We start from the raw sequence: 24,941 nt of genomic DNA, 5'->3' as shown, positions 1-24,941 counted from the left end.
ACATACATGTATCTTCTAAGGCACGAGATGTATCTTGGTACTCCATAAGCTGTTAACCGATCAATTGAATTCAAAAAAATCCGAATAATTAATCTATATATGCTATAATTATTTAATAAGGTCTGCCCAATACAGGTTATTGGGCCATTGAAGGTATTAACTAACCTAATAAATGGTCCTAGAGGGTCGCGGACACAAGGTTTTTGGATGTTACTATAAGTTAGGGACTTCTATTAATTGTTCACCAACATGGGGAATTTTGTAAAATTTTCCCATGGATTTTTATGAAAACATTCCAACACAATATAAATGGGGTGCCATCTTCATTTGCTATCCTTGCAAGTTAAATTGATTGCCCCTCTTCTGTCTTCTCTCCCTCTTCCATGTTTCAAGTGAGGAGCGGATGCATAGGAAATCTTATTTTTAGAAAGGCAGTTCGTGAAAAAAGAGATTTAGTGCTTTGAAGATATTGTGGATACGTCTAGAGGTGAGACATCTGAATGACTTGAAGATGCTCATCGGAGGAACCAAGATAACATGAATTCATTATGTACAAAGGTGATGTTTTGTTTTCCTATTATTTGTGTTTTCATATCCTTTTTTATATTCTACAACACAATAGAGCTCAGATCATGTAGATTGAAGTCCAAAATTCCCAATTTGAAAAAAAGTGGTATGTGCGCTGATTCGGAAACAACATATTCTTTCAACTCTAATAGCCCACTTGGAGGATATTGAAGCTACTCCAAAATTATACAAGGAATTCCATAATTCTTCCTTAATCTATTAACAGTTACAAAATCAGTCTTTCATTACCAATGATGAGTTGGATAGATATCTCTTCAGATCAACCCCTCATGTAACTCAAGCATGTCCATGCGAGACTTCATTATATGGGAGCTTCATCAACAATGTCTAGCAACACACATGGGACAGTCCAAGACCATCTCCACAGTATGCGAACACTTCTTGTGGCATACTTGCGCACTCACGCTATTGCCCAGTTGCATACTTGCGTCCTCGAGAAGAAATTCAAACAAAATATAGAGCTATATTAACATGTGGCCATCTGTGTTAAGCCTTGGGAGTAATATCAACATGGATTTTGTGTCGGACCTTTCTCCGACAACCAATAAATCTTATGTTATCTTCATCATCATCAATCACTTTGCGAAAAATGGCACATCACATTACATGCTAAAAAACCTCACCCTTCTTTACATTACCAAATGTTATTCATGAAAATTTTGTGTTCATGGTGTTCCCCAGAGAATCGTCTTGGACCGTGCCACACCAAATTTATGACTTTTTTTTTGAAAATGTTGTGGCACCATATGAGGACACACCATATTCCATGACCTTCCATCCTCAGACTAATGGTCAGATAGAGGTTGTAATAGGAGCCTTGGTAATCTTCTTTGTTGTCATGTGCATGAATGCAAAGTCTCAACGAGATTCCCTTTTTCCACGTGCAAAATTTGTATACAACAGTACTTCAAATTGGTTAACGACATTAAGCCATTTACATAATGTATATGATCATCAGCCATCAAGGCCTCTTTACCTTAAACCTATAGAAGAAATAAACCAACCATCATATACTGCAAAAACTATCACGACGTACATTCACTCCTTTCATATAGATATAAAAACCAAACTAAAACTCTCTAACCATCTGATAACACATCTTGTGCATTCATGAATATCATCCTTCACTTTATGTAATCCCTAATTCTTATGATTATGATGCATGCTATCATTATGTCATGTTTACCTTTACTGTGTCATTTCAGCAAGTTATAATTTGTACATTAATTGAAGCTTGATTATATCTTTTATTCATGTTTTAAATTTCTCAAGGTCAAACCATTTGAACTTAACCATTTTTATTTAGTACAGTTCGTTATGGACTTAAATCAATGAACAAGGAAGCAAGAAACGAGGTGAAGAATACAAGAATCTAACTAGAAACCAATGGAGAAAAATTTATTATAGGCATGCCTTATTAGTTAAATGATAACTTTATAAGTTATACTATAAATTCATAATTTTAATGATTTTTAGTCCCTAAAATGCAAAAAATGTTCTGGCTAGGGAACAGGAAGCATTATCTGCCAAGTCATTTGTCAAAGTAACAGATTCGTGATGGTGATAGATGAAGTTTTAAAACCCCATGACAGTAACTGATGATGTAATGGACTACCCATGACGAGTAATGTGACTATGACAAAGGATATTGGATGGGTGACATGATGAGATGGCTGTCACAAATGACGATGGTGATGGAATTTTAAATGATAAAAAAAAGAGAAAAGGAAAAAGGGGATATTAAAATTATGTTTCACTTGCAATAAAAGAGGAGGTACAGAGAGAGAGGGGGGATGAAAGAGGGAGGGGAGTTTGAGATAGAGTGAGACTGAAAGAGAGAGAGAGAGAGAGAGAGAGAGAGTGAGTGACACCAAGAGAGGGAGGAGTTCGAGAGAGGAGACAACCAAAAGAGAGAGATGGAGGGAGAGGGAAGAACCAAGAGATAGTGTGAGAGGGAATCCAAGGGGAAACCGAGAGAGAGAGAGAGAGAGAGAGAGAGAGAGAGAGGGACACCAAAAGCAGGAGACGGAGTTCAAGAGAGGGGCCAACTCATCAACACAAAATTGGGGTAATTTTGCGTTGTCACAAAATTGATTTTAATCTATAATATTTTAAAACACGTACTCATAAATAATTTAGTTAGCTAGTGGTGAGTAACACTCATTTCCACAGGGAATGAATGTTAGGGAAGGAACACTCTCAATTGGATGAAGTCAGAAGATGAGAAGAATTACTTATAGCACACAAGCTAGTGAATGGGTCGCGTGAAAGGATATTAGGGTTGAGCGTATGATGAGAGGTAGGTAATTAGGGTTCAAGGAGTTAGAATCTACAATATATAATTATGTAGAGATGAGAAGGAACAAAGAAGAGGGCGTAAGGCGTAGTGATGTGGATAGTGAGAATGAGATAGAATGATGATTAAAATAAGAGACTTAGTGATGTATATTTTCTTAAACAAAAGGGGAGAATTAGGTGACTTGAGACTGTAATAGTGTAGGGAGGACGTGAACTGGATGATAGTGGATGATAGTGGATGATAATGGATGGTGATGATGGAGGTAGATGAGTGATGGTGATGGATGAAGGTGATGGGTGATGAAAATAGTCAAACTACCTAAGTGTGTTGAAGAAGACTCAATGTAAGCCAAGAGGCTAACCTTAAATCCCTATATTCTTTTGGGATCAAGGCATCTTCCTGGTGCAGATCAACCTCCCCAATTTCGATTGAACCTCTCCAAGCACTAGAGACACCAAGAAACACTCGATGGACCTTCAAAACTTCACTTTCTTTGAATCTGTCTCTCTAGGAGGAAGTGAGCTTAAAGATGTTGTTTACAAAGATTGGGGGCTCAATTTATGGATGGATAGAGTACAGACCAGCAAAGCTACCCTTAGAATTTCAGCTCAATCTGATTCTATATAGTTGGATATCAAGCTTGGAAGTTGGACAATTTCTAGTTGATTTAATCCAAAGGTTTCTCTCTCCTCCTCTTCAGTGTTGTCATGTCAGTCGGCTAGGATTTTGTCTCATCTAGGCAGTTAATTGTGATGATTGGTGAACATCCTTCCTCATCATCCACAATCGACCCTTCTCATTGCACCATGTGTCACCCTCGGGAAAAGACAAAAAGAGAATAATAATAGTATGTTATTTACATACATTATTAGATATCTTGTTAGGCGATGATGTGGCACCGCGTCAAGGCACACCACGTCAGCACCTTCCATTTTTTATCCAATTAAGGGATGACACATTTGTGCCATGTGTCACGTGACCATTAACCCGACACAATAGTTGACTTTTCAGCTGAATAAAAAAATCAAAAGCTTTAAAAGTCAAGCCATCATCTCCTTGTAAGCTTATTATTAAAAAACCATCCGTTTTTGATTGGGCCATGTCACCTATGCTAGAAAAAGGTAAAAAGATAATTTTTTAGCCTTAAATGCCATAATAGCATTGCTAATCACGATGCCAATGGCTTAGTTAAATGATTTGCTGACACCAGCCATTATCCCTAACGCTGATTTGTCGTCATTCAAAGAATCAAATAGCGACACATGGCGAAGTGAAATAAAAGACTTAAAATAAGTTATAAAATTCATATTTAATAAAATAAAGGCCCAAAACTATAAATGAATATATATTTCAATTTAGAAAAATCATATCTTTATGAATTTAATGTCAAAAAATTCCAAACAAATTATATTCTTTCAGAATTTAATGTCATAAAAATCCCCAAAGGAGGATGCCCCTACCCTCTTTATACTTCACGTATGATTTTTCATTAAAATCCATTAAGCAAAAGTATATCCACTAGTGTCCCTATAATTTTATATGTATGACCCTCTAGGCCCATGTATCATTCTAGTTAATAACTTTAGTAACCCAATAGAAATTATTTGCAGACATTAATAATTTATTATATCAACATATATATTAGTTAACTAAGGATTCATAAATCCAATCAATAAATTAAGTTTCTTGACTATGGGATGTAGAGTAGCCTTTGAACTCTCTCATGAAACCTTTACCATCATTGGTTTCCATGTATGTATGATCCTTCATCCGAGTGAGACTCTCAAATGACAAGTGTATGGTTAATCATCAAACGTTAATCCATTATTTGATAAGTACTGATATGTAATGGGGATCATTGAATTTCGGTGCATCATCTTCCTTGTGTCAATCTCCTCTTATACCGAAGGTAGATGACCACATCTTGACCACTTGATCACCTCTGTCTTCTTCTTACTATGTCTGAACTAAGACGTATTTGAATCCTATGATTGGGGACTCTGATTCATAGTCAAAACATAGTCTTTCATCCATAAGATGTCCATTGTGTCTCAAGTCAATGGATCACTTATACAACCGTGATTTGAATCAACCTGATTGATCTTTTGGTATAATACCATTTAGGGATTCATATGTATCAATTAAATTAACTCTTTCTCCAAAGAGCACCCACCATATATCCTTAGAATCTCCACACTAATGGTCATAAGATCAATCATACTTGCCGTATAAGTAGGATCAGATAATGCTATTATATCGAGATAATCCTTCACTTTGACTATCCATTAAATAGAAATATTGAGAATACATTTTTAAAGACTAATGATCACTAAATGATCTCATCATAATTCACCAGGTGATTGCACGTATTCATCAAGTTCATTGTAAGCATCACACAACAATAATAAGAAGAATATTTAATTCATTGAACCTAAATCAAAACATGGCAGTGCGATTGGCTTGATGTCGATATAATATCCATCAAGTTTGGGAGAGAGATAGGGAGACAAACAATGAGAGGGATTGCGAGAAAGAGAGAGAGACAAACAGAGAGAGAGTCCTAGAAAGATAGGGAGACAAACATAGAGGGAGTCCAAGAAAGATAGGAAGAGAAACAGAGAGAGGGAGTCCAAGAAAGATAGGAAGAGAAACAAAGAGAGGGAGTCTGAGAAAGAGTGAAAATGTGAGAGAGAGAGAGAGATAGGGAGACAGACATAAAGATAGAATCTTAGAGAAAGAGATTTTTAGAGAGTGAGAGGGAAAAGGAAAGAGAGGAGTCAGAGAGAGATATAGAGTCCGAGAGAGAGAGAGAGAGAGAGAGATTTTGAGAGAGAGGGAGAAGGAAAGAGAGGAATCAACGAGAGTGAGAGGGAGTGTGAGAAAAATAGAGAGATGGAGAGAGATGGCAGAGTTTGAGAGAAAGAGGGAGACAAACAGTGAGGAGTTGGACTGAGAGAGAAATAATTAAAATTATAAAACTAAATATGATATGTCTTTTCATCCCCTACGACGGGGACAATGTCAGATGATGGGACGACAGCTCTAGAGACGGATGACAAAATAGTGACAGAATTTTATGAAATCATGTTATGTGTGATGGGACAAGAGATGTGACGAAGTCCTTGCCATACTCTCATCAATCACTTCTCATCATTTGTCCCATCATGTATGAGTCATCACGTTTCAAATATGTTGTTCTCTTGTTCTAGCACGAGCACACAGTAACAACTGACATAAATCTATCAATGTGAAGTTTTTCAACAAGTCAGCACAGCTACATGGGTGCAGTCAACCACCTACATGAATAGTGTGGCCTATAGGAGCCAAGAGGATTTCACTCATACTAATAATCAGTAACAGCATTTTATATACTCTTCAATAACTTTATATATTTCCATAGAGCATTACTATTTGGAATTTCTATGTAGGTACGCCTGAAAGAACATGAGACATTGGATGATGACCTAATGATAAACACATGGACCCCATTATGAACCCCACAACGTGCAGTATGTGGCATCTCCCCTAATGCCACGTGACGTCATCTTGAATGTCCAAGTTTAGGAAAAACAACGGAAGGCCAAGGTCTCCGACGTTCATATGAGTTTATTTAAGTTTTTCTCTTTACCATACTGATACCTTATAAGTACATAATTCATTGATTGTATAGTTGTGTCTTATGTTCACATATAGAGTTTTTGCATGTTTGACTTGACACTCTTCTTGATGCAAAAAGCTCCGCGATCCGGAAAAGGAACATAAAGAATCATTACCAACACCCAGGAATTCTCCAAAAGCAGAGAATGAGATGATTGACAACCTATGAACTTTATTTAAGGCCTAAATATTTGAGTTTCTGCATTATAAACATGTAATTCATTATTTTTTATATATAATGACCTATGAATATAATAAGGTCAGAAAATAGAGATTTTGATTTATCATAGTCATTTTTGCTCAAGTTTCTTGAAACTTTTTGTGCTAAGTTTTGAAACATTTTTATGAATTATTACTCAACCAAATATCAATATTTTGTGGGCAAAAAACGAGTCCTCTTTGCGTTGATATATATTAATAGAATTTTAATTGAGATTTGATCCCCTAAAGCTTCATTTGACAGACACATCCTCATGCATATCACGATTTTTGGACATCAAATTACGAGATCAATATCTCAGTACTCAAATCTTTAAAATCATCATTCTTATATATTTATAATCCTATGTTCATATAATTTATAATCCAATTCTAAAATCGATTCCCTGGTCAATATATTGACTTTTAATGAATGTCATTAATCAATCTTTTTTTCAAAGAATTCACTTTGAAAATTGATAATAATTTTATCTAGTCTCAAAAAATACCCAAATTTATATGATAAATTTTGTGAAAATATTTTTTTAACATTATATAACCATTTTGACCCTAAATTTACCAAAAGTCAATGGGTTGGCAAAAGTTGATGCCTTGAGCTGTCCATTGAATTTCATCTTATTTAAAAATTATAAGATTAGGAAAAAATTATAATAATCCATAAATTATCCCTTTCTTAAAATATAAAATTTTAAATTTTCCCCTAATAACTCAATGAGTTTACTTGTTCACCACCTCACATGAGTTGACTCGATCATTCAATTTAATCAGATTTGTAATCCAATTTAGATCTGTTTTGACTGAACTGGATTAGATTACTTCTTGGATGTAACTAGATAAATTTATCTTGGTTCTTACCTCTCTCTTCATCCAATTCAACCTAATTGCCCTATATTGACCATTTTTAAAAAGTCGACCCTTTTTTCACTGGGTTTGACCCTTACTTTTAGGTGGCTCAAAGAATGATGATTATATGATTTAGACCTTTAATAAATGCATTCTCCTGTCCCAAAATAAGATTCAGCTGGTGGATAAACATAACGCAAGTAGGATCAGCTTATAAAAGTAAGTAGTGAACTGAGGGTTCACAGAGTCACTCCATCCAGAATTAAAATATTTCAACCCTTTTATTTTCATGTGTGTTCTGTCACCCTACAAGATACCCTCACCATTTGGCAATCGTACACAAGATTTATAAAATTATAGTTTATACCATCTAAAACGTGTTCATGATCCACTCTAGGAGCCTAACTTCTCTACACATACTCATATGTTCAAAGGTCAATGGACTTCTTAAGGTGGGTTTATAATATTACAAAAGTTCATGACATATTTTACCCTCCAACATAGATTCACATGAAATTTGAAAAAATGTGACAGTTTATAAACTAATTTTTCCCCTGATTATTTCAAGCATGGAGCTAAATGCATAATAAATGAATAAATTAATGAACTGCAAAACGAAGGAGCGTGTATTGACTCACTCATGGAACCTGTTTTTCATCAATTACCCCTCATCTTCAAATTTTTTCACTAGACTCTCCAAGGATGACTAGGGCATGCTCAAATTTTAAACCCTAATTGGTCATCCGAGATAGTGCTCATGCATTCAATAACTATCAAAGAACTCTTCTTCAATATTTCATTGACTTGGCCAAGGACTTAATCGCATTGTCTTCCTTGAGTTGTCTCCTCTTATACCGAGGGTGGACCATCCCATCTTCACCTATCAGTCATCTTCATGAACTTCTTGATGCACCCGGACTAAGATTGTTTAGAATCCTATGATTAGAGACTCGTAGATTATAGTCAATGTAAAAATTTTGTCTACACGATGTTTTGGTATCTCAGGTCTAAGGACCACTTAACCATGATGAGAATCAACTTGATTGACAATTTGGTAAATTACCATTTAGGGATTCATATGGATAAATTCAGTTAACTCTTTCCACTAAAGAACACCTACTATCTATCCTTACTATGTCTCCACACTAACGGCTATAGGACTGGCCGTACTAATCATATGAGTGAGTCTAGATAATGATATTCTATCTGGATACTTCGATGTCCTTCTCGAGTATTCAATTTGGAACACATGCCTAAAAAATGGTGATCTCCATATTATGATATCATCATAATTCACTAATTTTGATCATGTATTCATGGACTTCATTACAAGCATGATGCATGCATGATAAGCTAAAAATAGGGCTGAATTTTATGCAATTTTAAACCCTTGTCGTTGTTAATTTTAGTTTATACAATAAAATTTATAAAAACTCTACTTAGAATCTGTAGTGGTAAGTACGAGTATCGTCCAAGGGAAGCTAATAAGGAATCAATTTTGTGTTCTTCTTGAATAATTTGAACCTGATTGGGGTTAATTTAATCTTCAACAGAGATCAAATTACCCTAATTAGAGGAGAAATGTAGAAAGGGGGGTAGAAGAGATGAGATGAGTAGAAGAAATAAGGGGCTCTAATTTGAATTAATTGATCCAATTGAAAGGATCAAAGAGTTCAATTAGAGAGATTGAGAAGAAGATTTTGATTTGTTTTGGTTGATTCTGTAGATTTGATACTTCAGGGGAAAAAAAACTACTCTACTAAATATTGGAATGGGAAACTCAATCTCCTAGAAAGTTAACCCTTTTTATGTTGTTTTTTATAGTTTTCTTGAAATGCACTTAAATAACCAGTTAAATCTCTCAATTACTCCTCTCAATCCTAGTCAGGGCTTGTACATGCCGCTCAAGCCAAGCGATTTAGAAGTTCAGACAGAAATTAAGAAGAACGATTAAGAGATTCAACAAATAACATCAAAATACACCAAAAAATTCAAATACAATGAAGGAAAAAGTACCAAACAAGATGATCCAAGCTGAAGCTCCTCTATGTCTTGCAGCTGTGATAGAGAACCATCAAGAATGAGCTCCCCTCTCGAAATTTAGCTTTTATACTTAGGTTACATTGTAAAAATCACCATTTTACCCCCGTTTAGTAATTAATTTTTATCTATCAATGTAGTCTTGATCTGAATGATCCAACCATACAGATAGAAAGAGGGAATCAAGACGAGCAAATCCATAAAACAATCATCTCAATCAGACTTCAAGATCAAAAGTTATTAATAAATGAATTTTAAACCAATTTAAGCCATTGGATTTAAATTCATTTATTTATTCATTTCTTTTTTTTAACACGCCATGATGTGTCGCCCTCTCATTGGCGGGCGCATTTTGAATTCTCTTTTTTGCATAAAAGTCCTTTAAAAAGCCGAGAATTTCTGCTGAACGCCACCCAAAAGTATTTGTGAATATGCCCCTTGCACATTCTCTCTCCTCTGATATTTTCCTAAAAACTATTAAAAAAAATAATAAGTAATTGCAATAAAACCCTGTAACTGTTTAAATAATAGCTTTGACGCCTGCATACACGACCGAGAGCTGTTTTTGAGGGCATAATTGCAACTGAAATTTACAACAAGCCCCTCAAAGTATGAAAATAGCTTTAATGCTCATTTTTGCCTTATAAATATATCCTTTTCTTAATAAAAAATGCATTTATTCCTCAAATAAATCTTAGAAAAATCCAATAACATCCTAGAAAATTTAGTAATTCATCTCCATACTAATAAATCTCAAAATTAAATATTAAACCTGCCATTTTCATTTAAAAATAATTATTTCAAGCTCAAATAAATCCCTTAAAATTCATAAAATTAACAGAAAATTAGGGGAAAATCAGAAATCACTTGAAAACAATACTTTCATGTAAATATATGATAACAAACCCTTTTAATTGTGCTAAATAACTTGAAATAAAAACCAAAATTAGGGTGTTATCAATGCACTACAATGAATATCTTCTATTAATGAATATGGAACGTGCGATTGGCTTGCCGGACAGATATAATTTCATCAGGTATATCATGGGAGCTGATGTAATACATGCATATACCGCCCACCGTCCACCCTGTACCGCATATGGTCTTGTCAAAGCTGAAAGCAGGGGTAACATCAACCATTGCTTAAGGTCCATGACAAGATATCTCTTAAATCTAGTTTTATGTCTTTTCAATAATTCAAGTTCCCTTTAACTACACCATATCAAGGGTTAGTGGGGAGTTAAATCTTGGATTTTTACAAGTTCTTAACGTTCCTTTTTCCTCGAGCGACTTCTTTCTCTATACTTCTCTCATTTTTTAATATCTATTTGTCTCAGTTTTCTCACATCGTCAATGTTACATTCTACAACCACCTGTCAGGCATATCTATTTCCCTTAATCTTAAGTACACCAATGCAGATTCCCAGGCCACCTGTATAGTGTATTGTCTCTCTCTCTATCTCTATCTCTCTATCTCTCTCTCTATCTCACTCTTTCTCTTTTCTCTCTCTCTCGCTCTCTTCTTGCTCTCTTCTCTCTCTCTATCTCTCTCTTTCTCGCTCTCCCTCTCCCTCTCTCTCCCCCTCTCCCTCTCTCTCTCCCTCTCATCTTCAACATCGATCAACTCATCACGGGTTCCTCCTTCACTTTTTTTCCATTTATTATCATCTCCATCAATTTCTTATCATCTTACCCTTGACCTCATTGAACACATCCTTTCATCTCACCCCCATCATCTTCATCTTGTTACTCATTATCTCCCTTCTTATTATCTTCATCAATTCTCACACCTTATCACGTCCACCGTGTAAGTTCAATTTCCACACTTCATCTCCGCCCCACTCACATCTTCTCGTGCCGACCAAAAATCTTACAGTCCCATTTTTTCCACTTCCCACACCTCCTCTTTGTGTTCACAACTGCTCGTGGAGTTGCAATTCAACATCAATCAAGGCCATTCAACATCAGAACAATCAAGTTATTGGCTTTCGCCTCTGAGGTACCTTGTGACACCTTAACTTTGAGATAATTGTTGGTTCATGATAATTGTTGATTTGCTCTGAGTAGTTGTTTATCTTCGAAACCCGTGTGCTAAACTTTGATTGATAATTTCAAATCTCCTACTTCCATTAGGTTAGGAATATCATAAGTATTCCCTAAGTGTCATTGCTAAATCCCTGCTCCATCGACTTAGTCCCCTTCTATAGGATTAAACCTAATTTGGATCACCCTCAAGGAATACATAATTAATATGCTTTACGGTCAGAATCTGAACCTAGACAACCAAAAATATGCTTATGTGAGGATTCAAACCCAACACTCTAATAATGACTATAAGCATGTGAAAATAGTTATCCGTACCTTTGAAGGTTCTACTAACCCTAAAGAATATCTGAATTGGGAATCTCAAATGAATAGGTATTTCTCATGGGTAGATATGTCAGAGGCTCGTAAGGTTAGGCTTGTGGAATATAAGTTAGTAGGTCCAACTAAATCACATCATCCGTCGTGCCTCTTTCACCATGACTACAGATGTCATGTATCACAATTGCCAAACCCGAATGGGAGGAGTTCACTGCCATGTTAGCAAGGGAATAAACATATCCATTGTTCATTCCCTTTTTTCATGTTGTAAGTTAACCACAATTTTAGAAATACCCCCTAATAAATTAAGGGTGACATTTTAACCCCCCAGTCTAACAATTTCAAATCCCCACTAAGGTTTTGGTGGAATTTGCAAGGGATCACATTCATTTGCTCCAATTTTCTGCATGATAATTTATCATTACCCAGAAGATGGTATTTCTCCTGCATTTGCAGGGTGGCCTGTGGTAGAGAACAGGATAAACCTGCATTGAAGGCCAAGGAAATAACTGGCAGCGAAGATTTCTTTATTCTGATATATTTACCTCCTCTTGGGAAAATCTCAACGAAAATGAATTGGGCTAGTCTCTGAAATCTGGTATCTTGTTGGCCTTCAATAAAACCATATCCTCTTCAAAAAGATCATCATCCGCAATGGGTAGACATATTTCACAATTTCTACACTTACTACAAACAAAATAATTAATGGTTCAAAGCAATTATCTAGTGGCTCCGAGAAATCACTGCTTCTGTATCATCTTTACAGCCTCCACCTTCAGCCTTGACAAGAATGAAAGCGACTCTACGAACAGAGAATCAATTTTCTCCTCCCACTTATCATATCCATAGACGGCAATAAATATCAACGGGATCCCTGAAATAAATGGCCACAGTAAGTATCCAAAAGAAAGAAAAAAGAAGGGATTTCTGCACTGACCGATTTCTATAGATCTCCGGATTGACAAGATTCCAACGAGATTGATGATCATCAGTGCACCAACGACCTACAATTTGTAGAAGATGACATAACTTTGATGTCATTAAAGGAATTCCACTCGAAAGCTTTGCAGATACATTGTTATGTTTCAAAAACTATATAGAGGTTATGGATGCAAGAGTACCTTTAGAAACCGGGTCCAGTCATTCCCGCTGCCAATTGACTTAAAAAGACGAGCTAGAGAATTCCATTCTGAGCACATAGAGAGAACCATTCGATGTGCCATCTCATCAGAGAGATGAAAGCAGTGTGGTGGTATCCTTTTAATCCGGTAGCTAAATCTGAATCCCCATTATTTAAACGAAACGTTATTAAGCAATCTCATTGGTCAGTACTTTGAGAAGAAATGCAGCGAGCAGATTTTGAAATAAAATTATAAAATCATTCACAGGGAGCAGATCATGATTTAAGATGGTAAAAGAAAGAACAAAGAGCATACACTTTGGCGGGTAGTTTGCTGTGGATGAACAGGAATAAGGCAATAGCTAAAAGTATCTTCGCCACAGACGTCAGACACATGTCTCCAGAAACATAAAAATAATAATACAGAATAGCCATAAGCAAGATGGTAGTGAGACTCTTTCTTTTATCTTTCCATAAAAGGGTATCAGCGACTGAAATACCAAAGAAAAACAGTCATTAGAGACGTATATTTTTTAAAATATCACATAAAAGAAGGGTTTACAAGGACGTACCCCTTCCGTTTCCTAGAAAATCTGAAGCCTTAGATGTTGTTTTCATATGCCTAGTAGCCTGCAGATGAGCGTAAGAATCTATCGTCCGCTGTAATCCTTCCTGCACAACAAAAAATGAAAGAATGGATCGGCTTTCAAATGTATACGTTTTACTTGACATCATTGAATTATGGAAGTAACGGGCAGACTGAGGAAACCTGCAGAGAAACTATGGGCTCATAGCCCAGCTGATTTTGAGCTTTTGAGCAGTCAAAGGTTCTGTCGCATGATAGAAGTCTGACTCTTGAGGGTGTTAGCTGAGGCACACGCATTCCATACCGAGCAAAGGTTTTATAAGTCCACTCTACCACATGAGCGATCGGCATTATAACTGGTACCGGAATTTTGGTTCTCGGACTGCATGAAAAAAATATATTATATGACCCAAAATCTTCTAAATTTATCCCTAAGGGTAACATCATCTATAGCACAATGAAGAGGCAGATGAGCAACAATATTTATTTAATTAGAAAATTAACAAAAACCAAGAAGGTGAGAAATAAGGCCTTAAGGCCTTCTAGTTCATGGGTATTTATTACGGCTGATGGTGCGAAATAGAATTGTAGTGCAAAGAAAACAACAAAAGATGAGGCATATTATCGGCTAAAACCGGGTTTACCATTACGAAAACTCTAATCTGACTAAGTGCCAAAGATTTTCAAAGATTCAATATTGAGATTGAGCGTCATTATCAACCCATGGTAAACTTATAGATTTCCTCTGAACAGACTTCGCAGAAGTTATGGCGACTTGGAGACGATAATGAATTCTACACAGGGAGTATTTCCCTAAAAGGAGTTTCACAACAGAATATTCGACTGGCATGAAACTATTTACTCATCATGTAAAGTCAGAGTCCTTGAAGTAGTTCTTGAAGTGGGCAACAGGAAAGTACAAAGCCAAAGGATTTAAAGTTTGAGGACTTCGCATCTACCTTTCATATCCTAGATCTCCCACAATCTTTGAGATGAAATCCCAGAATTTGATGGGTTCTGTATTCGTTATGAAATATGCCTGCAAGAAGATGATGTCAACAGATATAAGTGAAGTCACCCCCGTCCTGATGGACAAATACAATAGCAAATATTGTTCAAAAAAATACAATAGCAAATACCTGTCCTGCAGCTTTGGAGCCATGTTCTTCAGCAGCGAGAGCTTTCTCCGCACATACATGCCCATGAGCGACATTCTCAACATACGTGAAGTCATACATGTTGCTTCCATCGCCGATTATAAACTGGAAAGAATACATTAAATCTTGAATCAGACAAAATACGTATTTGCACACGTAGCAACCACCACTACTTTCTTTTTATAGATGTCTTGATGCTTCCTTGTCCATAGTTCTTGGTTTCGTTTAAGTTAAAAAGTACTAATAATCGGATGTAGAGAATAATATATTGATATACCAATCAGATTGCAAAAAATGTCCTTTAAAATGATGTCTTTCATAAACATACTTGCAATAAACAGTTAACATCAAACGGAAATTTTCAACTATATGCAATTATTTTTTCAGTTTGGCGAGAACTCTCAAATCTCTAGAAAATGAAGCTATTGTGCTCATGACAGATGGTAGGGAACACATGAATCTAATCTCTTTAGAAACGAAACAAACTCTTTGGTCGATGGGACTTCTATAAAAAAAATTATTTTTTACACATTAAAACATGACCAAAAAACAGATGGGACTATAGAATTTTCCCTTGTTACAAAAACTTTTGTACATACTTCCTCCGGTTGATCAACCCCATATTTCCATAGGAAAATAGGTCAGCCTACTTCTTAATCTCATAAATGCACGAGACAAGAGTGGTGACCATCTTTCAACAAGACCGCATTAAGTTGGCAGTTGAATTAACTGAAGAAAAGATGAAAGCACGTGTTCCTTGACAAGTTAGAGGAATCCTGCCTTGGACTTTCCAGCTTTTGCTGCAGCAACCAATGATGGCACTAACAATTTGTCACCAGGGCCAAATATACTACTGGGCCGTATGCAGCAAGTCAAAAGACCCCCTTGTCCATTTGCTTTGAGCACCAACTTCTCCCCTTCAGCTTTTGTCTCTGAATAAGAATCATTGAACTGAAATTCGAATAGTGAGTAAACAAGAGGATTTTGATTTAGGATGCTAAAATATCGCACGTTTAGCACATGTAAAATTAAAACCTTTTCTGGGTACGGTGTTGACTCGTCAACATTGTGCAAACCATGAACGCCATCAAATACGACGCTGGGGGAACTGGTATATATGAGTCTCTTGACCTTGCATTCGACACATGCATCAATCACGTTCTTAGTTCCTAACCCAAGAGGATTCAAAAATAAGTTGTTTGATGAAACAGCGGAATAAAACATAAATAATCAAGCATCCCAAAAAATCTGAACACAGAATTCTCACCTTTGACATTGACCGAGTAATGAAGCTCGTAATTGTTGATAGATGAATCAGGAGCAGCCATGTGAAAAACGACTTCCGCCCCTTGAAACGCTGCGTTGTGCGAAACCAACACTTTTTCAGTATTGGAAACGAAGCCCCAGATAAAAAGGCGAGAAGGAGACAAAACTCTCAAAAACTTCACGAAAGTGATCATGCCTCTGCAGAAAGAGATCGAACCAAAATCCAGCAAGAAATAAAACCCTTAACATAAATAAAACCCTTAAATTTCTCTTGCAATTGAAAATAACGACGCGAAGCTTTCATCTTGCGAGTGAAAATAAAGTTGAAGAATATCCGATTATCCAGGAAATCCAGGAAGTTTTCTGCTGGGTAGAATCTAGAATACCCGATCATGCATATTTTAAAAGAGAATCGCTGTAATTGGACATCAAGGAAGCAACTTGGGCAGTCAAACACTCCCTCAAACAGCAGCGATCGCGAACAGATGAGAATTTTTCGATCAGGTGTTACCTTGGACGACCTGATTCTTGTCTCGGAGGTCAGCAGTCACGTAAAGTGCCTTTCCTGATCGCAGAGAGCGACCAAGAACGCCCCCCCCCTCTTCTTCCTCGTGCGGCTCGAGCCTTATCGAGGGCGACAAATCGACAATGCGGACCCGCCATTGATCCGAACGCAGAAGCATCTCCACAAGATGCCTCGCCGCAAAGCCCCTTCCCCCCGTCACAACGCACCATCGAACCTCCCCAACCTCCCCCGTCGCCATTGATCTTCCCTCTCGAGCTTCAGCAGTGCTGGCGTCGATACTGTGAGAACAGAGTCTGGCTGTCAATAGAATACCTTCAACATCTCTCTACAACTATAATCAATAAAATCATTTATTTTATTGTTTTAAGTGAACCCCACTTGAATTGCACAGCAGGGATGTGTGACTTTCCAATAATTTAAACGATTGGAAAAAATTTAACCAAATCGGAATTATATTGATTTGTTGTGGATTAGAAAATAATTTCTAACATCGCATCCATATATCTTGAAACTTACCAGCCCCTCTATATCACTGTATATCTGCAAATCCATCTTGCTCTCTCCTTCAGTACATTTACCTGTCAAACTATATTTATAACTCCTGCCCCTAGGACTGGTTAAACTCATGGGGAAAATACATGTTTTCCTCTTAGACTACACTTAACATCTCCCAGACTTCCATTTCTGTTACCATATCTTCTTCTATACAAAAAAATTCGTGATTTTATAATAATGTTTATTTATTTGACTAGACATATATAAGCCATTATTCCTCGAGTATCGATTAATATAATTTTTTTTGTTTTTTTTCTAGTTTCTCTCTCTCTTTCTTGTATAAGGGATGTGGATCCCTCCATGTTAATCTAGGTCCTTACTGATGTTGTGTTTCCTAGGGTTCTTTGATGCACCTAGGGTTTTGTTGCATGGCATTGTCCCTTGCTGTGTAGCTCCTTTTTATATGCAATCATGTCACTTGTGGCATGCTTGATTGGTGTAGTTGAATAACAAAATATGATATTTCAACGCATGGTGAGGACTGAGGATTACTATTGCCGAACCACATGATCCATTGAACCTCTTTAGGTGAAACATAAAGTACTTCAGCTTACTTGTCGAGTATAGTTCTTAGTAAAGAAAGTATTGAGACCTCTCGGAGAATTTTGTTCAGGCAGAATTCCCAGCCTAGAATTTATTTTCCAAATGCGATTGCCATGTTGAGGCTATACCTTATATGCCTTGTGAAATAAACTTGGCCCTAAGAAAATCAGGTAATGGATATGATCTCTGAAAAAGTACTAGGATTTTGAATTTTATGATCCCACTAATAAATGGAATTTATATGCCAGAAAATATCATTTTTCAAGATGCTGAGTGTGCTTGGTGATAATGTTAAAGAAAATACATTTTAGCACAAATTGATCAACTCTCTAATCATTCTTAACAACGATCAAGATAAATATTAACTTCAATACAAAATGACATTTTTGCATTATGAAGCCATGATGGACATTATCTAAAGATGAAGCTTGTGATACAAGATAAAATGAAACCATAACGGACCTTTAAAATAAATTTGAAACTCCATGATCTAATCACAATAGCACACATTGATTTCATGTTTTCTTGGATACTTAAAGAGATTCATGTTGAACAGTTTGAATTTTTGGCATCTACATTCCTCGTCATGTTAAATCTATGTCTCTTCATAGTTACAAGTCATGTCATCGTGTTGACATTCCAACCATATTAAAAGAAGATACATACCAAGGAGAGAGGGAAGAATCAAGATGGACTTATGCAGAACACTTCCATGGGTGATTTTTGCTTAAGGCTTATCATATTTATATTTAATGATATTTTTTTAATAAATCGACCTATACTCAAAGATTGTATTTCTACATCTATTAAACTATTTGTGTACGACCTTCAGGCCCGTCTATTAGTATAGTTAGTTAATCCAATGTCCAGATAACTTTTCTTGGCCAACCTTATTTGTTGACTATATCAAACGCATAGATCAACGAAGGATCACTCTAAACCAACTGATAGGTAGATTTTCCACATGCTATGCTTGACACTTTTTGGATGACCCTGGGGATGATCAACTGTCAAAACCTACTGAGACATCCCAATTAGTACTAGTGCATATGTGAATTATTGGAGAAAACTTCTCTGATATTTTATTACCTTAGCTAATGACTTTATTTCATCATTCTTCTTTAATTTTTTGCTCGTATACCAAGGGTAGACGATCCCATCTTAAAAACTTGATCACCTTTGTGATAGTCTGGTTGTATCATATGTAATCTAGTTTAGGACTCCATGATTATGAGCTCATAGTTCATAGTAAAATTACAACCATCCACTCGAGTGATGTCCTTTGCATCTCGAGTCTGAGGACCACTTACACAACCATGACATAAATCAACATGATTGATAATAAGGTATAACCCTATTATGTACTAATACGGTTCAATTCAGTGATCCTTAAACCTAAATGGCACCCTCCATATGTCATCAACGTCCCTACACTAATGTCCATGGGATCACCATGGTTATCACGCGAATGGAAGTAGATATCGTTAGTCTATTTTGATAGTTTGATGTCCTTCTTGAGTATCGTTTGTATGTTAGTATTTAAAACCCATGTTTAAAGAACAATGAATATGTATATTACAATCTCATCATAATTTCATGATATATGACCAAAATAGTGATCTATATATTGTGATAATGTATTATATCAATAAACATTGAACAATATATGGTATGTGTGATTGGTTTTCCCACCACACATTTGCATTATATGACATAGAATCATGAAATTATCTGACACCCCTTTCACTAAATGAGGCGTGTTTGTCAAATAGTAAGAGGAAAACTTTAAACTTAGAGATATGTAAAAGTTCCGTTATGCATCAGCTGCACTTAGCCTCCCCAAATGAATTAGGTGTAATCGCTCAATATTGTATTATTCTAGGTATGTAAAAATGGAAAGTTGAGATGCATTTTTGAAAGACAAAAGGAAGCATACTTTCATACAAGAAATCGGATAGTTTTGAGACCATCACACTATCTGGTTATATTTTTTAGGATAGTCTAATATCAATAAATCCGTTTGGGTTATGGTTATCTTTAATAAGAGGGATCTATTTCACTGAAGTGTTAAATAAACACTTATATGATCTTTCATTGCATTTACCAGATTCATAGTATGATACATAACATCAAATACTGTCAATTAATTGTTAAACCTTGCCACAATCTCAATACTTTTTTATGGAAATGAAAGAGCCCTAAATGTTTATAGCATAAAAATTCTGCAACTAGATTCACCTACAACCATACAACTTTGTCAAGTGACCAATTGAAGTTCATGAATAATGATGATTGCTTTCGGAGAAAGGCTTAACACGACCAACCAGCTAAAAACACATATATATCAAAATTTAGCTATGAAATAAATAGTTTAGAAAGAACGTTTTGAGCATATTTACGCCAACTCCAGGATAGCAGATCCACGCAAAAAAGGTTTGTCGTAGAGGCTTGTTCACGAACACAAAGCTTACAAGGGCTTAATCTTTCACAAGGATTTTGAAATTTAGGAGATTTAAAATTATTATGATCATCCAATAACAGACATTTTAAGTTATTTCATGCATGAATAGTCTTTTTGTCTTATTTCCATATTGAGCAAACGCAGGGTGTTTTTATAATGACGTAGCATTCATGCTGCAGATGTATGCTTAAACTATGTTGTTTATCTGATTGACTATATAAATGTTTTGAGATACACAGTGTTTGGTTGATACATTGTCCAGCTGGCAATTTAAGTATTCCCAATGAGGGAATGCCACAGCCTGCATGAGATGGCTTGGACGTGATGGGATTGATGATGATCCGTGGCGGACAGACTGTGACGTCTAGTTCATCAAGTCTCCCATCCCATCAAACTTCCTTGGGTTTCGATAAAACCCATCACAATTTAGTCACACATCATGGGCCCATATGTCACATATCACGTCGTCGTCCCGTCACGGGATGCCCTCCCCCTCACACTGGACTAAAGTGCATGAACTATTTTCTTACACGTGTCTCTCTCTCATACTCTCAGTCTCTTTGCCTCTCTTTATCTCCTCTCAAGTGCCTCTCCCTTGGTCTCTTGGTCTCTCTCTGTCTCTTGATGTCTCACTCTGGGATCATTATCTCTCTCATGGTGTCTATGCACTCGGTCTCTCTTATCTCCCTTCTCTCTTAGTCTCTCCATCTCCTTCTCATCTCTCTCGGCCTCTCTTTATGTCTTCTCTCTGACTCTCTCCATCTACTTCTTATCTGTCTGTCTCTTCCCCTCTTGAGTCTCTCTTTCTCCTCTCTCCCTCTTAGCTCTCTGGGTCTATCTCTCTCTCCTGTCCTCCATCTTCTCAACACTTCCGTCATCCATGACGACCATCCCGTCACGTCATCCTTCTCTAGGATTTCGTCAGCTCGTCAAAACGGCCTTCTTATCTGTCGACACGTCATCCATCACACCTCCGTCATTGGTACAAATGATGTGAAAGAAATCGACCATTTCCGGTTTCCATTTTTTATTTAATCAATCATTTAGCTTCCAAAAGTGACTAACATACTTAAGTAAACGTGGTATTTTGTTGGGTGTATAGATCTAGATTATACTTAATTTTAATACGGAGGGAAGAACACTGTCGTCTACACATTGATGCGCATGTAGAAACTACGAAAAAGCTGTCACAGCGTTCTTTCGTGTCAAAGTAAAAAAAAAAAAGAAGAAAAAAAGAGAAAAATGTAGCACGGTAGGACAAAAGAGTTGCGACGGAAAGAGGGGGCTGCGCGCTTTATTTATGAAGAGGGCGAATCCCACGTTCAGGCGTCTGCAAAGCCCAGCTCGGACAGCTTCTGGTGCGCCTCCGCGTAATCAGCGAAGAAGGCATCCTCGTCCTGCCACACCCACGACGAGACTCAGTGACCTTTCACTAACAATATTAATCAATTAAAACTTATAAGAAACTTACGGCAGCGTATTTCTCGACGAGAGGACGGAAAACGGGGTCGTCGAGGAGCGCCTTGTCAGACGGCAGCTGAAGAAGGCCTTCCTTCTCCCCAGTCACAAGCTCCCTGAACCAAGCTCAGCAAATTAATTACCAGAATAAAACAATGTAATTAACTAACAATTTTTTTTAGTCGGGGTGCTGCTCACTTGAAGTAGGAGTTGTCGAAGATGTTTGGGTTCCTAGTCCAGGGGCCCTCGAAGCCGGACCGCTCCTTGTGAGCCCTCCCCTTCGAAGATAGAATATGACTACGGTGAGATTTAAGCTAAAATCGCGGTTGTGGGTTGCTAGAGAGACGTACCAGGGTGTGGCCGCCGGATAGAGCAACGATGTCTTGGTCGTTGAGACCCATCTGGGCAGCGAACACCTGTCTCAGATGGTCATTTCCTGCAGAGGAAATAGAACGTTAGAGGGAGTTTTGTGAGAGGATTAAGGAAACGGGGTATCAGATTAGTCTTCTCACCTAGGGTGGCGTTTGGCAGACGCCCCTCTGGCGGAGGAGTCGGCTTGTCCTGACATCAGAATCAAACCACGTTTAATGTGGAAAAAAGTGGTTAAATCGAACGGGAGACGATGATTATAGCTTAAAACAACGACATAAGATCGCAGATCGTTCAATAGTACTGAGCTGATCGTGGCTCGAATGTTACAGATCGACATAAAACGATAACAGAAATGTATAGCTAACCTCCCTGCCGGGGTGGAAAGGAACGTCGGGACCGCCAGTGACTTCAACGGCGACGACTCCAGCCAGCTGTCCGATCCACGAAGCAAAGAAAACTAAGAAAAAACCAAAGGGGATAGCGAGGCTACGGTCATCGCAAGAGATTTCTGACCTGATAGAAGTCTCCGTAAGATAGAATGGGGACCTGCTCCTTGATCGGAGCAAGAAGGCGGATGGCGATATCAAGGCCGGTGTTGGCAGCGTGGGACAGCTCAGCAGGGTTCTTCATTGTCCCGAATGGTCCACCAGTCCTCGAGGACACGTCAAACGTTCCCGCGGAGTGCCATCTGATGCCATTGTACATCATCAGCGATGAGCACTAACAAGCGGATAATACCATAAACAGAACAAAATACCGATCCATTCGTGAACTAGGAAGGCAAATCGCCAGAAACTTACGCAAGACGAAGCGTCAGAACAAGCGGATAATATCAGAAACAGAACAAAATACCGATCCATTCGTGAACGAGAAAGGCAGATCGCCAGAAGCTTACGAAGACAAAGCATCAGAACAAGCGGATAATACCAGAAATAGAACAAAATACCGATCCATTCGTGAACTAGAAAGGCAGATCGCCAGAAACTTACGCAAGACGAAGCATCAGAGGAGCGCATCCCTTCTCGGCGATGAGGCCGCGGAGCTTCCTTCTTGCCTTGTCGACAGCCTTGAGGTACTCCTCGCTGGGCGTGGGGTAAGACTTCGCCATTATCCTCGCTTGATCTGAACTCACGAAGAAACCAAAAACGAACTGAGATAGCGAACAAGATCAGAACACGGAACAACAATCCATTGGAAGATGGATCAGAGGAGCAGGACGATGGAGCTACCTCACTGGGCGACGATCTCAGACTAGGAACAGGTCAAGTATCTCGTTCCATTGGCTGATCTATATTTATTGCGACTTGGAGAAGAAGCTTCTAGGAACGCGCTAATGACCGTTCGATTGTCCAATCTAAACTTCTGTTCACCGCCCGTCTCATTCCGACGGTTCAGATCTCGTCGATCTTGCTGATGGGGGACCCCGAGCGTGTGGCTGCCAGCCTCCAACCGTGTCTAGATAAATACCCTCATTTAACCAATATACCCCATTTCACGCTCCTTTTCTTCAAAATATTCGGCGTACACCGAATGGCAAGAGGGAAACTCTGTCAGCTGGCGCAAATAAAATTAAATGAGGACAAGTTCTTAAAAAGGCTGAAGTGTAGTTAATATTGTTTTATCCGAGACCCGGTGTGAACGCCTCGGGTCTGAGATGATTCCCCATTCAGAAAACGACACGTGGTCCGAGCCCATGGGTGACATTATATGACCGGAGTGGGCGACTAAGACTCTACGGCAAGGGAGATCGGTCCACGTGTCATGACACCGAATGGACGGATCGGATTCGTCTAATTTGAATTTTCCTCTCAGAGGACTTTAAACGCAGTTTACACGTGCGCAGTCCGATGGTCAACGGTCAATAACAACGGGGCAATGTCAAAGATTTGAATTTTTTGAAGGTCAAGGTCAAGCCCGCGTGAGAGGACTGGAGCCGGTTTTAAACCCGCTTCCTGAGACGCTTCTTCCTCGTCTGTAATCGCGGTTCGGCCTAGCCATGGTGAGATGGAAGCTCTGGCAGAAGCCGCCGCGAGCCAGCCAAGCGATCTGGCTCGAGCTCGTGGTCCGAGACCTGCGCGGGCTGCCGCGGGAAGGGGTCCGTGACCTGAGCGGGAGCAGCGCCGAGGTTCAGGTCCATTGGTCGAGCAGCGGCCGCAAGAACGCCGTTGAGAAAACCTCCACCGCCAAGCAGCCAATCCAGCCCGACGGCTCGGCGAGCTGGCGCGAAGGATTCCATCGCCGGTGCAAGATCGAGCTGGCCGCCGACTCGCTGAAATCGTTATCCTGGATCGTCGATCTGGAGCTTCACGTAAGAGTTAAACCTTGTGATTCCTCGCTCATGATCGGAAGTTAACGCTTGATTCCCTAGGTTTACGGATCCATGTCGGATGATAACGCCTCTTTTCTGGCGAAGACGAGCTTGGACATCTCGAAATACATATTCGACGGCCAGGATAGAATCCTCCGGATCCCCATGGAGTGCCTTCTCGGAGGACACGCAGCGGAAGCTCTGCTGACGGTAATCGCCCGATGATTTTCAAAATTTCCGCGTAATTCTCGAATTTTCTCTCCTCATCGCTGGATTTGAAATTCTCAGGTTTCGGTGAGGATTTCGCCGCGACGGAGTAGCGCAAGCGTCGTGCCGGCGATGGCGAGGAGCATGAGTCAGCCCGCGTTCTGGAGAGCTCTCTCAAGGAACAGCGCCAAGGGGACGATACTCTCGGAGAAGAAGACGGACTTAGAATAAAAGACTTTGCGAAGACTTGTTTGTATTCTTTGTTTATTCTTCAATTTGTAGACTATTGTTTCGTTATTTATTTATAGCGCGAATGTTGGATTATTCTCGTAGGGGTATTCTCGTAAATAGATAAAAAGTCGAGCTCTATAT

The 24,941-nt window shown here is 38.3% G+C and overlaps 3 protein-coding genes across 3 annotated transcripts; 1 reads left to right on the top strand and 2 right to left on the bottom strand.

The window, feature by feature from the left end:
* Positions 1-12,592: 12,592 nt before the first annotated feature.
* On the bottom strand, positions 12,593-16,958 carry LOC144702223 (3beta-hydroxysteroid-dehydrogenase/decarboxylase). Its single transcript, XM_078574179.1, has 12 exons — positions 16,651-16,958; positions 16,141-16,230; positions 15,909-16,042; positions 15,654-15,824; positions 14,856-14,978; positions 14,676-14,755; positions 13,900-14,098; positions 13,703-13,802; positions 13,447-13,621; positions 13,132-13,288; positions 12,948-13,014; positions 12,593-12,884 (listed from the first exon to the last, which is right to left on the bottom strand). The coding sequence occupies exons 1-12, from the start codon at positions 16,901-16,903 to the stop codon at positions 12,751-12,753; spliced, it is 1,683 nt and encodes a 560-aa protein (XP_078430305.1). The 5' UTR covers positions 16,904-16,958; the 3' UTR covers positions 12,593-12,750.
* A 4,413-nt stretch (positions 16,959-21,371) lies between these two features.
* Positions 21,372-23,439, bottom strand: LOC144702202 (L-ascorbate peroxidase 2, cytosolic). The gene is made up of 9 exons (XM_078574158.1): positions 23,284-23,439; positions 23,044-23,176; positions 22,568-22,742; positions 22,420-22,485; positions 22,195-22,243; positions 22,033-22,118; positions 21,881-21,960; positions 21,696-21,798; positions 21,372-21,621 (listed from the first exon to the last, which is right to left on the bottom strand). The coding sequence occupies exons 2-9, from the start codon at positions 23,160-23,162 to the stop codon at positions 21,547-21,549; spliced, it is 753 nt and encodes a 250-aa protein (XP_078430284.1). The 5' UTR covers positions 23,163-23,176; positions 23,284-23,439; the 3' UTR covers positions 21,372-21,546.
* Positions 23,440-24,034: 595 nt separating this feature from the next.
* Positions 24,035-24,897, top strand: LOC144702212 (uncharacterized). Its single transcript, XM_078574168.1, has 3 exons — positions 24,035-24,362; positions 24,423-24,572; positions 24,651-24,897. Exons 1-3 carry the CDS (start codon positions 24,051-24,053, stop codon positions 24,798-24,800), a joined length of 612 nt encoding a protein of 203 aa, XP_078430294.1. The 5' UTR covers positions 24,035-24,050; the 3' UTR covers positions 24,801-24,897.
* The last annotated feature ends 44 nt before the right edge of the window (positions 24,898-24,941 follow it).

The sequence above is a fragment of the Wolffia australiana genome, chromosome 1 (genome assembly GCF_029677425.1).
Source record: "Wolffia australiana isolate 7733 chromosome 1, ASM2967742v1".
NCBI classification, from domain to species: domain Eukaryota; kingdom Viridiplantae; phylum Streptophyta; class Magnoliopsida; order Alismatales; family Araceae; genus Wolffia; species Wolffia australiana.
This window is presented reverse-complemented; position numbering and strand designations above follow the sequence as displayed.